This window comes from Heliangelus exortis, chromosome 3 (assembly GCF_036169615.1).
Source record: "Heliangelus exortis chromosome 3, bHelExo1.hap1, whole genome shotgun sequence".
Lineage (NCBI taxonomy): Eukaryota > Metazoa > Chordata > Aves > Apodiformes > Trochilidae > Heliangelus > Heliangelus exortis.
In genome coordinates this window covers 44411510-44427531 of record NC_092424.1, presented here as the reverse complement: position 1 = coordinate 44427531, position 16022 = coordinate 44411510, and the positions used below count along the sequence as shown (strand labels likewise).

The following is a 16022-nucleotide window of genomic DNA, read 5'->3' as shown; positions in this document are numbered from 1 at the left end:
AGGACACACAACTGTAACATCTCACTACACCATCAAGACCACAGGAACAGCCTCACAGTATCAAGCAGAGTTCAGCACTTTTCCAGGGTTATTTTGTATGTCAGGTATTTCACACAATTTAGAACACTTACCCAGAATCAGTAATGTCAGACCATTAAACAAGGCACCAACATAAGTGAATACCCACATCAACACTGCAAACTGAAAAGGAAAAAAACAACCATGTCAGCACAGAGTCTGTCTTACCACAACACAGTAGTCAGAGCAGTGAGAGAACTTCTCTAAACATATATATGTAACTAAAATGCCCCAAACTCCACTTCACCTTTGTAGGTCTCATGTAATTATAGATGAGTTACAAGATGGCTGAAGGATTTAGTAACAGGATATGTGGCCTCTTGCCTGTAGGTCATGGGGCTGAATTCAGCCCAAGTCAGCAGTGACCAAGGCTGTCAGTACTCGATGGCTGCTCCTGATTTATACAGCACTTCCAGTCCTGGGTTTCATAATGATGGGCAACAGCAGTTCCTACCTCCCACCCTTCAGAGACGGAGCAAGATAGGCAAGTGAGAGGTCCAAGGGCTGGCACATGACATGGCACTCGGTGGCACAGCGAGACAACAAGCAGGCTGGACACTTGTCTGCACAGCAGCCCAGCAGCCAACATAGGAGCACACCCACTCCAGGACCAGAGCACAAATGGTGGCACCAAACTAAGCAAAGGTCTCAGTGACCTGTGGACTACACTAAGCATTGCAGGAGTGAGGTAGGTTTCTTTTCCTTAAAACAAAACCAAAAAGCAGCTTTGGCTAATAAAAAAATTCAGGCAAGAGAGGAGTCAACAGTTCCATAAAATGGAGGCTGTCTCTCAATCAGAGACAAAGTTCAGAAGCGAAGACATCCTTCTATTGACAGACACCTAAACCTTCCCACTGCCGTAATTTTTGGCTCTGTATCCCAGCCCTTACTGGTACCCAGGCACTGTTCCTACCCCACCACCACCCCAGCGACTGCTCTTGTACAGGTTTGGCTCTGCTTCAGTAGCTCTACATAAACTTCTGCACGAGTCCAAGCCCCTCGGCTTTCTGCCAGGTGGAGAGTGTCCCAGGCACACCTCTGACCTATACCAGGGCAGGAGGGGCTGAAGGCTGCCAGCTCTATTTCTGTGTAGGATTCCTCCCCTAGGAAAATCAGCCCATTTCTTCTTGTGTTGCACAGCCCATAAGGGGACTGAGCAGAAACCAGGATCTGGATGTCAAGACACAGTGGATTTACTAGTGCTTGTTTCTTGCTAAGCACTAAATTTTGCTTTGTATTATACAGAGCACACAGGTAAGACCCCCCCCAGCCCTTTAATCAACTGGGTATTCTCTGTGCAAGACACTGTGAAACACTGAAGGGCCAAACACGGCGGGGAGGCTCTTGCTGGCATCAAGGAGAGAAAATCTGGGCACAGTCAACAACCCAAGGTCAACAACCCTCTCAGATTAAGAGAGAAACGCAGGGAAAAGATGAGTACAAAGCACTGGAAAGAAAAAGGCAGCGTATGAAAGGACTGTGGGTGTGCCCTAGCACCTGGTTTGCAGCTGGGTTACACTCAGTTCTGTATCCCAACATCCATTTTTAGCTTGTCCTAAGATGCAAAATATCTGAACCAAACAAAATCAACAGCCAGATTAAGATAAGGTGATGACAATCCAAGTTTAATTGCATGGCCCTGTTAATGAAATAAAGTTTACTTCAAGAGCTTCATTCAAAGCTGATCCCACTCAAAACGCAGTAGGAACAGCCAGTGATGCTGTTCTTTATCTGTCAGTCCTTTTTAGATGTGATGCAAGCAGGACCAGAGGCACAGAGTTAACCCACAGACAAGGCTGTGACGTTACCATCAACTGCATTTCCACTGAAGGGTTTTGGCAGATTTATCAAGAAAAATAAAGCAGATTTCTCTAAACTCCCTCATGATTCATTCAAACCTTGCCCCAGTTCTGCTCTCCCCCATGCCAGGGTGAGAGCTGGCTGCCAGCCTCTTTGCACAAGACATTTTAATGGAGCGAATACTTTCCTTTCAGAGCAAGCCTGTGTGTGAGCAGTACATCCCCCTCCCCGACAAAGGGAGGAACACCAACAACTTTTCCTACAGAAAGCCCCAAGGTTTGCAAGCACTCAGGGACTGAAGATTCAGTTGCTGGCTGCACGTTCAGTACACTAAATATTCCGTCTTCAAGCACACACATCACCTTGACAGCTACCCAAGATCTCCTCTGCACGAACACCGTTCCCAAAGTTAAGCACCACCCCAGTCAGGTGAACATCAAGTAACGTTGCCATGACCAAGTCAGAAAATCTGAGTTTATGTAAGCAGAGGGGAAACAGATACACATCAATCTCAAAGTCCAGCAATTATCAGAGACATCCAACCCTATTCAGTGAGCACTGAAATTTATTGCCCAAGAAAGATCAAAATCCAGGAGTTAACATTTGACTGACACAGGCTTTGCTTCTCCGAATGTCTGTCCAGAGCAGTATCAGGGTCTAAGAACAAACTGTGCTGCATGTGCAGTTTTTAATCCACTTCAAGGGACAGTTATTTCAAAAGCTGGGGCTGCCAAAGCAATTAAGTTCAGCAAAAAACCTCAGAACCCCTCAATCCATGACTCCTTTTCTCTTCACACTTCTGACAGTTCAAACAAAATTCCTAGGATTACAGGGATCAATGCCACACTGCACTCCCCTGTACCCAAAGCATCTTCCAACTTAATGGCAAATCTGAAAATGGCCATATATCAGCTTCTTGACTATAAAAGAGTTCAAATAGAGCAGAGAGCTCTGCTTCTCAAAACATGAGCTGAGAAAGGACGAACTGAAAGCAACCATGTCCCAGTGTCACAACAGAGCAGCCACCAGGGCACAGCTGGGGTGTCAGGACAATGTGTGGTTTCTCCTAGAACTCTCTGGCAAGGGCTCCTCAGGGCTTGCTCCTCAAGAGCTGTGAGCAACTTTGCCTTGTGCTGCATAAATATTTAGTCCTACTTAAGACTTCCATGACTGAAGCATTGTTTAATAAAAAGAGAAAAAAAAATTCTTAACAAAACAGGTTTTACAGCCAGAACCATTATACACAATTAACTGACCTGGAGACATTTTCCACACCAAAGCCCTGTAACTTTAATTATATACAAATATGCTGTTTCCTACACTGAAGATGTTTAAACTATATGAGCCAAGATTTTTTAATTATTTTTTTTTTTCAAACCAGAGTTGTTACATTACATAAGACCCCAGGACCTTAATGTTCTCCTTAAGCACAAACTCTTCAAAATCAGTAATTTGTGCTTGTGAACTGTCCTGACATTCCCTGGTTTCACATGAGGGTTGCTCCCAACTACCATAAATTAGACTAATTAACCTACATAAAACATTTTAAATGTCAGAAGAAGAGAGGGGAAACGAATTAGTTCAGCTGAATAAACATGTCTTTCCTCTATACCATAGTATTTTAAAAGTGATTAGAGTGCCTTGAAGACATTCTGACTAGAATTAATTCTACTTTTAACACAATTCCTCTGAAAGGCCTTACTTTTAAAACAGTGTTAACTGAAATAGCAATTGGCTGTTCACTCCTTCCTTTTCTGCAGTGGATCACGATCTCTTAACAAATGGTGTGGAAAATTCTTACAACTTAGATGAAGGAACATGCCACAAAGGGCTTAATTATTAAAGAAACACAAGTGACCTTGTGACTGCAAAGTTTTCTGTGATCTTGTTTAAACATGACTGAAGCAAAATAACTTTTCTTTGAACACTGAAACTCAATGCCCTTAAAAAAACACAATAAGCAAAGAAAATGTCCCTTTCCTCCCTCGCATGCCAAGTTATCAAAAATGTTATTCCAGTTATCTAAAAGCTATTTTTTCGGTCAAGGTTGTGGCCTTGAGATGCTGCTGAGATGTATCCTAAGTACCCCGTCACTTAAGCATGAGGGTGAGACACAGCTTCTTACAGACCACGGATGGTGCTGGGAAGCATTTAGGCATCACAATGTAATCCCTGCGATGGAAACACTGGCAAGGCACAGCCAGTAACAGCCTCATTTAAGCCATTTTGCCATAATATGACTGCAGCTGTATCAATCATGTCCAGAAAAATCACCAGAAGGCAACAATGTACAGCCACCTCATAAAAGTACTTTTACTTCACAACCCTTCAGGACCAGGAAGATTTTTACACAAGACCCTGGGCAAATATCCCCTTCTCCTCTTTCCCTTCTGAGAAAACAAATCTCTACCACAGGCAGCAGACTCCAGGTAACAACCTTTCTCCAGAGAGAAAGGACTCTTGCTACAGGAGACTTGCACGGCATCAGGTGCAACTTTTTTGGAACAAACTCTATGTTTAAGTTGGAGTACAATGAGAAACTCGACCCAGAAACTCTGGGTAAGATCCTTAGATCTGCTTCCCATTTCTATTCCACAAATGTAACAAAGGCTTTTACAGCCTTCCTATTGTTCTCTGTGTTTCACTAGAAACCCCTTCCCCCACCACCACCACAACTCAAAGGGCTTTACAAAGCACTAAGGAAGGGATTTACTGGAGGATAAATGCAACTTTATTTCAAGAAGATTAAGCAAACTGAAAAAGAAATGGACAACGTGTTGTATTCAGTAAAGGAAACAACCATTTGAAAAAAGAATAAAGGCGATTAGCTTGGTGGGAAGGAATGTAATTCTCACAGACCAAAACTGGAGGGTTTTCAGCCAAGTATTTCTTTTTTAAATTTTTTTCTTATTATTCTTCACTGTCAGTTTTGTTCTGCCACCTTCAGTAAACTGCATTAAATAGTACTCGGGCATATTCAACATATTCACACTAGATAGCATTGCACACTTTAGGTAACTTGTACAATCCATTTCAGTCATGTGCATCACAAAAAGAAGCAGCTATCCACACCCAAATCCAGGGCCTGAAACTGGTATCCACCTTCCCACCTTCCAAGCAGGCATCACTTGGTCCTCACTTTTGCAGCAAAAAGGTGGAAACAAGAACTCCTGCTGTTTAAGGCCTGTAATTGGACACGACCCACTCAACAGTCTCAGCACAGAAACTAACAGAAAACCAAAACAAAGCCAGACTGTGCCAGTCTAGCCCAAACCACAGATTTTTCTATGTGTTAGCAACAAATTCTGAATGCCCAGTGTCCTGTTTTCTTAAAAGATTTCTTCTGTTAAGTGCCAGCTGACCTGCATGCAGCCAGAGCTTACTGCAGATTTACATTCATTTTTATTATACTTTAAAAATAAAGCACAAATAAAGCAACACACTCTATCATTCTGTATTCAACTTAGCATTGCTAGTAGAAAGCTACACTTCTTGGGGAAAAAAAATGCTTGTTACTTCCAACAAGCAAACTAAAACTCATTATTTACTTTCACTGAGCCAAAGATGCCACTGTTCATTCAAGGACTAGTGGGGACTTTGCTAAGCCAGGTCAGCAAGGAAGCTCTTTAGGTGAGGCTGCAGTACCTACAGCTGAAATAAACTTACCTTCAGAGAATCAACTAAGTCATCCACCAGGAAAAGGCGTCTCAGCTCTTTGACTGTGCCATTCACATGACCAAGCACAACATTACTGTATTTCTGAATAAGCTCTTCAGACACGGCTACATCAGACTCCAAGTAAGCCCTGCAAGAAACAAAAGCTTATGAAAATTTACTGTAAGGCTACTGCTAAACATTACAAACAGGCTATACATTCTGTATCAACATTCTGTTTATGTTATAAAAAGAAAAACCTCACTGTATGAGGAACGTTAAAAAAAATAAAACAGAAATAATCCTAAGTTATTCTTGGAAGATAAAAGTGAACCTTAAAAAACACACTACACAAGCTCTTAGAAGCAAAGAAAATGCTTTTTTTTCTCCTCTCTGCTTTGCTGTGCTAGTGCATTTACCAAGTCACACACAGGTGTAACTGGATGAAGCAAAAAAAATGTGCACCAACATGTGTGAGCACACAGGGACAGCAGGTGTCCCAGAAAGTGCCCAGTACCTCTGACAGATGCTCCTTGGCCTATGAAGTCTCCTCCTACTCTTCAGCATATGCTGTCATTTATTACATTAATAAGGCCAATATGTACTTTAAAATATGAGACGCAAGGCAGCCTGGAGAGTTGTGTGAAGTGAGTCATTCACAACTACAGGTTGGGAGGAGAAAAAACTGAGTGGCCCTGAGGAGAAGGACTTGGGGGTGGGGTGGTGGAAAGAAGCTCAACATAAGCCATCAGCATGCACTTGCAGCTCCTAAAGCCAACACTGTCCTGGGATACATCAAAAGAAGCACAGACAGCCTGTGGAGGGAGGTGATTCTCCTCCTCTGCTCTGCTCGTGTGAGACCCCATCTGGAGCACTGTGTCCAGTTCTGGAGTCCCCAGGATAAAAAGGACACAGAGCTCCTTGAGAGCTCCTTGAAAGTGTCCAGAGGGAGAGCCACTAAAATGCTCAGAGGGCTGGAGCAGCTCCCCTATGAAGAGAGGCTCAAGAAGAAGCCTGGAGAACAGGAGGCTCTGAGGCGACCTTGTAGCAACCTTCCAATCTGAAGGGGCCCTACAAGAAAGCTGGGGTAGGGCTTTTTACATGGGTGTGTAGTGAGAGGACAAGGGGAAATGGCTTAAAACTCAAGAGAGGAGATTTATGTTAGACATTAGGAAGAAATTATTTAATTTGAGAGTGATGAGACACTGGCACAGGTTGCCCAAGGAAGTTGTGGCTGCCCCCTCCCTGGAGGTGTTCAAGGACAGGTTGGATGGGGCCTTGAGAAACCTGGTCTAGTGGAAGGTGTTGGGGGGATTGGAAGTAGATGATCTTTAAGGTCCCTTCCAACACAAACCATTCTATGATTCTGTGGTTTTGCTTTTGTATTAGGCAGTCTAACAGTCTACAAGATTCCCACATTTCTCAAACAGAAAAAACCCTACACAAAAGCAACGTACCCAATACATGGTACAAAGTACTTGGAAAGGTACCATTAAGATGTAATTAACATGGTAAGGCACGCTAAAATGAACAAGTTTTCCAACAATTTCTTTTAAAAAAATTCTCTACAGTTAGTGACAGCAGTTCTTTTTAACAGAAAGATAGAAGCTCCTACCTGGTTAAGTGTGCTTTCCACTATACTCTGACTTTTATCTGTAGCTGCAGTGGCTATGGCAATTTACAGTCTTTAAATAGAGAATAATTTAATTATCTAGGAAGAAAGAGCAGTGCAGTACATCTGTAAGAGGGCACTGATCTTACTGTAGTCATTAAACTTTTACATCTGTTTGGGGGAATTCTGCTTTAGAATGTTTTTGTTTGATTAAAAACCAAAACCAAACAAAAATACCACACAGTTGAGGCTCCTATGTATGTCATTTAAGACAAAGTTAAGCACGGCCTTATGGCAAGTCCAATACAAATTGTTTTAAACGGTGGCTGCAGAGTGTGGCCATTTCAAGGTTACATTCTGCTTTCCACACTTGATTTGAACAGCCTTCTTAACTCATCAACAAGATATTCACTGCCTAGATCAAAAATTAAATTGATCTCACAGATGTGCTCTTCATTGTCAAACTAAATTCAAGTAAAAATATCCTTCTTGTAGTTGAAGTTATACAGATAAAAAAAAAGTAAGGAACCAGGTATGTTGGACAAGAATGTCTGGAAGCTTCTTTTGAGTATCAGTATTTTTACAAATAAACTGCAGAAAAGAGCATGGGTTGAACAAGTTTTGCTTGTTCTTGCTAAGAAAGAACAGGTAAACTTGGAAATGCTGTTTGGATACTGAAGAGCACTACTGGGTAGACAGAACAAACAGGATTTCAACAAATTATTCATCCTAACAAGGGTTAGGATCCTGAACAAGGAGGGCCATACAAGGCAAAATCCAAACAAAAAACCTAAGCTGACATAAGAGATGCACTTCATCCTGCTATACGGAATGCTTGTCAATTTGGGTATGGGGGTTTTTTTGGTATCAGATCTAAACTTGAAAGCAAATACTCTTTTTTCCCCCCTGTTTTGTCTACCAGCTCAGTTAGGCACAGACTGCCTTCAACCGCATAAAAGAGCTACTACTCATAGACAGGGAGAAATGCAGGAAAGCCCAAGGGAACATTTTATTTTGCCTTACTGAAAATGAGAGGAAGAGAACTGGAAACACCATAAAACTAGCAAGAGAGCTGTAGGAAGGCAAGCAGATGTTTCTAAAAGGTGCAAGAGAAATTGAGATTGAACCACTTCATTGGTTAGTAAGGGAGAAAAGCAAGTCTGAGTAGTGTGGAATAGCTGGTGTGGGCACAGGAAGTAAGCACTTTCAGTAATTACTCTAACACAGCATTAAGTTTTTATTTGTCTTAAGATGCAGCTTTTCAGTAGTGGGCACTACTGTACATGACACAGTAAAGGATGCATACCACAGGTACTGATTCATACAGCTATGCCCCAGGGACTCAGATCATCACTTAAAACAAATGGCTCAGAGGGCCTCTTTGAGACCTCAAAATTTTACCTTCAAGGCCTCAAGGCCCAGAATTCAGAGCCCAAATTTCTAAATTCCTGACCTGGGCAGGCTGCAATGAAGTTGGATTCTGCTGATGACAAGGCAGTCTTGCATGTGGAGAACACAGCATTGCTGCTACATATTAAAAACATCAATTAAAAGCATCCTTTAATAGAAATTCCAAAAATATGAAAAAGTCCCCTGCTACACTTATTTTTACTTTTGCTAAACGTATTGCATCAAAAGTGCTGCATCTCCTGGGTATTCTTTACATTTTGTACATCATCTGCCACTGGTTCACATTCTGGAGACTATACTATTCTAAATTGCACATGTTACTCCATTAGACTGAAGTACATGATTATTTTTTAAATGTAAATAAGGATACTCTAGCACTCCCAGGAAATCTCCCCCTACCAAGTACTCAATTCATCTTCTTTATCACTGTGCAGACAGATTTCTCAGTACATAGACTGTTCACATTCATGTGCAACATATTATGACACACATCACAAATACCACTCTCCTCAAAAACAATACAGTTTTTAATTAAAAGAAAAAACATCTCACCTAAATGGGTGGCCTTCATCAGACTTCTGGATTGCCTGGATAACTCCCTTGTATATCCTAAAGCTGATGGTCACAGAAAGCAGGGCCAAGGCAATGTAAGCTGTCACGCTCACGATGCTGAACACTGTTAATGAAAGCAGCAGGAACAAGCTGGCACCAAACACCACTCCTGTCTTCTTAATGTCTCGCCAGTAAAGGAGGTCAACAACTAAAATTTAAAAGAGGTAAAAAATTAGAACAAGGTATCTTTTGCATCCATAGAAAAAAGTAAAATGTGATTCACTTGACTGCTGAGGGTTATCAAGAATGGAACTTGCAATCTCACGGTCAAACCAGAGCTTAAATTATGACTAGAAATAGGTTATTTTAGAAGCCATTTTGCAGTGGACTTCAGATTACTGTGATTATCATTATTAGGATTACCTCAAATGTAATTGTTAAAGTTTAAGAACAATTTTGCCTTTTAGCAATGCCAGAACTAATCTCTTCAACTACTGTGCTGTGTTCTGCACCATAACTGCAGCGGTTTGTGCCTAATTTTATTTTTGTGGATTCTGTGGAGGTCACTCACTGAAGAGACTAGTTCTGATTCCCTGTGAGGATAATGACAAAAGACAAAAAAAATCTCTAAATCTTTGCAAGTCTGGTAGAGGCAAAGGCACCACCTCAAAAGTCATTAAGAGTTCATTTTGTTTCTTTTTGAATGTAAACATTCTCATGGGAGTTTATAATGTTGATTATGGGTGACAGACTGAGCCATCAAGAGGGAATAATCTCACTGGAATTTCTATCCAGGCTGAAGTTCCTGTGCTACAATGCAAAATACTTCATTTGTAAAACAAGTTATTTTTTCTTCAAGCAACCCCCATGAGATGAGACAACGTTGTGCCATTTTTAGCAGTACTGTGTATAGTAAACTACACCTTACACAAGGCATAGGCAAAGATTATTGCACCCCTTGCAGACTGTCTGGTTTGAGGTGCTGTTGATTACTTTACTGGACTTATGAGATCTGCAAATGTCATTCTCCACTGTGGAGTACAGAACTGGGCAGGGGCATCTAGTCTGGTTTTATAGTTAATGGTGAGACACAATAAAACTCATTCTTCACAATTTCTACTTTCACAGGTAATCAGATTTTCAGAAGAACAAATTCCTCTTCTGCATCAAAGCTGCTTGTTAATTGTAATAATTTACATTACTATATACAGAAGTCAAATCATAGAAAAAATATTACAACACAATTTTAGTAATCCTATTTCATCCTAAGCATCACTGAAATTAATTGTAAAGTAGCATACCACAGTTCAGAACAGATTCTTACTCTGGATGACTGTAAAAGAAAACTAAACAAAACAAAACTTGACTATTATTTCTTACAGGATGAAAATGTGGTGATACACCAATTAAATACTTAGCAGCCTCTGTAGGGCAATGTCTTCAAAATCCCTTTGTAGATACAAAATGAAAATGCCACTGGGACAGTTCACAGTGCCATTTCACAGTGGTTCAGAAGCTGAAGTCCTTTCCTAATGATTGAGGTGGGAAAATAAAAAAACATACAGAGACAGTAGGTGCTGGAAAGATGAGAACCCTCGTCATAAACCTAAAGCTGACGTTTTCACAATGCAAAATATTTTATCCAAATACTTAATTAACATTTCAGTAAAAATTACCCAAAGCTCTACAGACTGAACTAGGTTACAGTTGCATCAACATCTTAAATTTGGCACAAACAAAAACTGCTTTGAAAAAGAACATTTCTCTACCACCACCCAACTTCCCTTGCTCTGCATGGCCACAAGGCTTGGTTTTCTGCATGCTGCTGACAACTACGACACAAAAAAATAAATTAAAAACTAAGCCAGATCAGATTCTGGATGTGGTGTACCATGTGACTCTGCAAACATGTGGAACGAGAGATAGAGCAGCCCAGCTGAAGGAGGTGACGCTCCAGCTCCCAGAACAGCACCCATCTAAAGTCCTTGTCAAATTGCAGCCCAACCTATCACCCATGCACCCAGGTGACCTGTATGCTGCTGGGTCTCTTCATGTTACAAAGCTGCACTTCTATTTTCCCTGTCAAAGAAATGAAGCCAAGATTTTTCTTTCATATTTGTAAAAGTTAAACAAACAAACAAAAAAATCAAGGCGTCTTACATTTCCTTTTCTAAGGCCCAAAATCCCTAAATTCAGCAACATTTCTCTAGTTGCTTTGCTTTCAATCACAAAAGTGTCTATTACTGTCTCTATTAGTACAACTTACATTAGCAATCTCACCATGTATAAAGGAACTTATGAATGCAATAGTGAGCTTAACCTAAAAAATCATTATAAACTGTAAACCTAAACTGAGCTGCATAAGTATCCATGACAGTTGGGGGATATTTTCAAAACCAGTCTCACCAGAAAAGGGTTGGTGAATTTTGTGCTCCTAAATCATGCAAGAAACCCTGAAAAAAAACCTAATTTCTTTCCAGTTCTTTGCTTCAAGTACGGAAACTGTATTTATTTTTTAAATGCTGCAATCTGAGCATCCATCATTCAAATTTGGGTGCTGGTTCCCCTATCAAGTGACACACTAAGTATGTGCCCTGCTCCTCTCCGTTTGCAGACAGCATTCTGTAAATCAGATACTCTCCACCCTGTGACACAGTTATAAAGCATCTCCACTGATGGTGAGTTTTCATAAGAAATCACTCATTACAAGCAGTAAGGCATTATACCCAAACCCAGTTATAAGGAATGTTATGTTCACCTGCATGGCAGTCTCCAGAAAATCAGAAACAAGAGTAAGTTGCTGGAACCAAAGCATACCACAAACACCAAATGGACTCCAGGGACCCATCTTCAAGTCTTTTGTTCTCAGTAATCAATAAAAAAAACACCCAGCTAGGACCTCCCAAGTTAATCTGCACATGAAGCACTTTTCTTCAGTGTTTCCATTCCATTTGGAGAACTACCAAATCAGCAGCAGCTTAACGACATACGTATCTGGTTTCACTATAAATTCCTCAAAGGAAAATTCAGTGTTGTAAGTCACTGAAAAAATTATTTGCTGTTTTCAGTCCAAGAAAGTGTGTGATAAAATTGATTTATATTTTCCAACTGACCAAAAGCAAGTGTTTGCAATTCTTTCTAAAGTAAAAGAAAATGTTAAAAGCATTACCATATTCGAAGCAGCTTTCGGGCTTTAACTCACACAAGTTTTGTTGAGTTTTTTTTACTGTTAATAAGAGGAAAACAAAAACCCCAGCCAATTCTCAGGAACAGCCCTGCCAAGCAGTATCCTTCCTTGTGGGAACTGTTTTAAGCTTTATTTTATATAATACAAACTACACCTCATGCATTTAATGCAAATATTCCAGGCCTATTCCAAAGCAAGAACAGCTGCCTACATTTGGTAAGCATGAACTGTCACTTGGCACGTCTAAAAATAGTACTGCTAGCATCCGTGCCTTACATGCAGAACTCATCCAATTACATTTGCTTTTAAAGCAAGGGCTGTGATAGGAGTCTTCTCTTTCTTTTGTGGATTTTAACTTCAAACTGAACTCCTCGCATTATTTTTTAATGATAAAAACAAGTGGTTTATTATAACTGACCCAATAATCCTCTTTAAAGGGGAGAAAAAAGAAAAAAAAAGAAAAAAACAAAACCACCGGACCAAGTCACCTTCTGCTTGTTTGCATTTTAAAAAGAGAAATAAGGAGCCTGGAGGTCGAACACCGAGCGGAATTCCCACCGACCAAAGCAAACCCAGAATAAAAAGAGGGACTGACCCATTTTGGCATCCATCTTGCGTGTGCCCGCACGCAGCCCGCTCTCCCCCGGCCGCCGGTCCCGGAGCCGATCCACTTCCTGGCGCGGCGCGGGGCGGGCGGTACCGATACGCAACCGCCCCGCGCGACCTGAAACCCCCGCCAATGGCGGCCCCGGCGCTGCACCCCGGGAAGGAGGGAGGGAGGGGAGGAGAGAGGGAGGGAAGGAAGGGAGCAGCTGCCCGGGGCTCACAAAGGACAACTGCGCTCCTCTCTTCTCTCCTCCTGTGTTTGGGACACAAACACGAAAACGGGGGGGTTTCATGGCCAAAGAAAGGCCGTTTGTGTCAACGGAGCGGGGAGATTTTAGAAATAAATAAATAGATAGATAAATAAAGGGCAAACAGAGCGCGATTTGTGTATGAACAACAAGCCGTGACACTGGGACCCTTCTGTAATCTGAGAGGTAAGATGAAATTCTTTATGTTCTTCAAATAATCGTAAAAGCAGTGTAGAGGCACGAGTAGAGAGCCTTTTCGGGATCCATCTAAGTACAGCCGGTGTTGTGCTGAGAGAGAAATGTCACAGCACCATGTCAGAGGGACAGCCCGCAGATCCGACTGAAGTGCACGGTGACGACCATCACCATAGCACCATGCAGGCTGCTCTGAGGAAATATTAGCTCTAGACCAGCAAAACCCAACCACAAACTGCTCTTCACTTCTGTTTAGAGAGACATTTTCTAGTTATCCTAAAAAGACTTAACATTTACAGATGACAGCGATCTTCAGGATTTCCACCTATCTCTCACATAGACCTGGCTCTGCAGTTTCACTCTTGGAAGTTTGCTTAACCCCTGCTGGAGACCGGCAGACCCTGAGGAGCAGCCACCAACCTATCCAGTGGTCACTCTGCCAAGCACAAACTCCATCAGCAGACTGAGGCTCGATGCATCAAGATTTCCTACATCAGAATGACCATTTACAAAAAAAATCACCATTGAGAACCTCAGCAGAATCCACAAAATTCAAGCCTCCTTCTACCCTGGCTCAGACATGTTGGAAGGCAGTTTGGTCCTTGGCTGCCTTGTTGCAAGTCATTAACAACACAAAAATCCCTGGCTGGGTGGTTATTGCACAGCTGCATGTGGTGCCAAGCACGTGGAGCTGCCTTCAACTAAACAGAGCTCTCCCTGTTTTAGGGACAGGTGTTCCAGTGGGACCGACAGGCTTGTCTAACTGCATCCCAGAGGTTAGAAAACCAGTGAGCATCGAACATGGTTCTGGTAGATCTGCCCCATTATCATGAAAAAGCAATACAGACTTCACAGAATACATGGTAGAATGAAAATGAAGTCAGGCACTACCAGATTGTCCCCCCAGAATGCAAATGCTATCTGGCAACTATTAATGAGCTGCTAAAGCAGGGTATTTTTCTTCCATTTCTTCTTTGTCATGTAGCCTTGCATGTGTGCACAGTGTAGGAACTGGGGAATGCATCCCAAGGCCCTGACTGCTCATGATAACAATTTTAAAAGCTCAAGGGCTGCACAAGCCTATGCAACCTTTTCCACAATTTAATTAATCCGAACCAGAATCCAGATACTTTTCCAGATACATTAAGGAAATAATACTGGGACAGCCTGAGAGTCTAGTTGTGGTGTTTATCCTACCATTAGTATTATTCAGCCATTAAAACCTGAGAATTAATTGAAAGAAGAACTAAGTTTTAGATACTTTAGTACCAATCACTCCATGGAGGCCTGTCTTTAAGTCTACTAAAAATAAAAGGTATCTGCAGGGTAAGCCTATTTCATTCTGCTTATCTAGAGGATCAATATTGATAAATACCACAGGGTATACCACTTTCACTATGCTGGTTCCTCAACTACTCTGGCTGTAGTACAAGAAACATGCAGACAACTAAGCTTAGGGCTATATTAATTAGAAAGTAGTTTTAGTTGGAACCTCTAACTATGAACTGTACTTTTGGCTCTTCTGACCTTGCCACCCCCGCCCCCCTCCCCCTTTTTACTTTTCCCCCCTCTAGCTCCAAGAATTTCAGGCCTTAGAGTGTTGAACATTTAAACTATATATCAAGAACATACTGCTAAACACTGCAGAATATTTTTTCCTAATATTTTTCAGTCCTTTAATGAAAGGCTCTAGATTTTGCTACATTTTTAAGGTTATTTTTTAGCATGGAAAGAAGCATGTTGCAATATTTGCTTCTATATTTATTTTGGGGCAAGATGAATAATGTAATCAATCCTTGAACTTTACCCATCGTTTTCCATGCCACTGGAGCCTGACCTAACGAAGGAAGAACACACGTAACAAGGAGTCTTCAACCTGTGATAAACAAATGCTATCAGAAAACCCACTAAACCAGGTTTCGAGAACAACTGCATCAGGAAAGGAACCGGCCTCTTCTGCTTCCCCAGAAAGCCACCTTCCTGCTTTGCTTCCATTTTCTTTTAGATTTTATCTCTACCAGTTAAATTATAATTAAACCTCAAGGCAGGAGGGACTTTCTTGGAAGGGGAAACTGGTGCTAAACCAGCTTCCTCCACCTAAGGGGATGCCACTCTGTAAAAACGAAGAGGAGGGAGGAGGAATTTAAAACACTGCTTGAAGCGGTTCTACCAGCACACTATGTGCAGGTGGGACGGGTTTGGGTTTGCTTCTTCATCTGAGGCAGCTCCAGTACACACCAGGCTGGTCTACATTTTGCAAAGAAGCCAAGTGCACAGACCCCCCATCACTGGCCTCCAGGCAGCTGGAACAGCACTGGTTAGTGCATCCTCCCCACCTGGTATCTTCCTGCGCCATACAAGAACGCTCATGATTGGCAATTAATTTATTTTAAATTGGGAAAGACTCCATTATTCTCAGGCCTGAAATTCTAGGCTCGGAAATGTCGGTGTTCAGAGGTACAGAACAGTAAGAACCCTGCTTGTCTGCTTGTAAAACAAAGCTTTAAAATAGGCCTGAATACACATACGTAACCTGTCTTTCAATTTTTTCAAAAACCTTCAGACCTCGCCCCTCCTCCCCCCCAGGAATTTTAGGCCTGACATACAGAGTGATGAATATAAACTAGTTACATATCAAGACCATATTACTATAAACTGCAGAATATTTTTTCCCTAATAT

The 16022-nt window shown here is 41.6% G+C and overlaps 1 protein-coding gene across 10 annotated transcripts in view; it reads right to left on the bottom strand.

Moving 5' to 3' along the window:
- Nucleotides 1–16022, bottom strand: part of RTN4 (reticulon 4) — a 45642-nt gene that overhangs the window by 3456 nt on the left and 26164 nt on the right. For 9 of the 10 annotated variants that reach the window (XM_071740407.1, XM_071740399.1, XM_071740401.1 and 6 more), the window contains 3 exons: nucleotides 9107–9314; nucleotides 5545–5683; nucleotides 132–201 (listed from right to left, as the gene is read on the bottom strand). In XM_071740407.1, coding sequence (XP_071596508.1) covers nucleotides 132–201; nucleotides 5545–5683; nucleotides 9107–9314 — 417 coding nt within the window. Of the gene's footprint in view, nucleotides 1–131; nucleotides 202–5544; nucleotides 5684–9106; nucleotides 9315–12888; nucleotides 13208–16022 lie in introns of those variants that run through there. The other variant, XM_071740408.1, reaches the window with a different exon arrangement.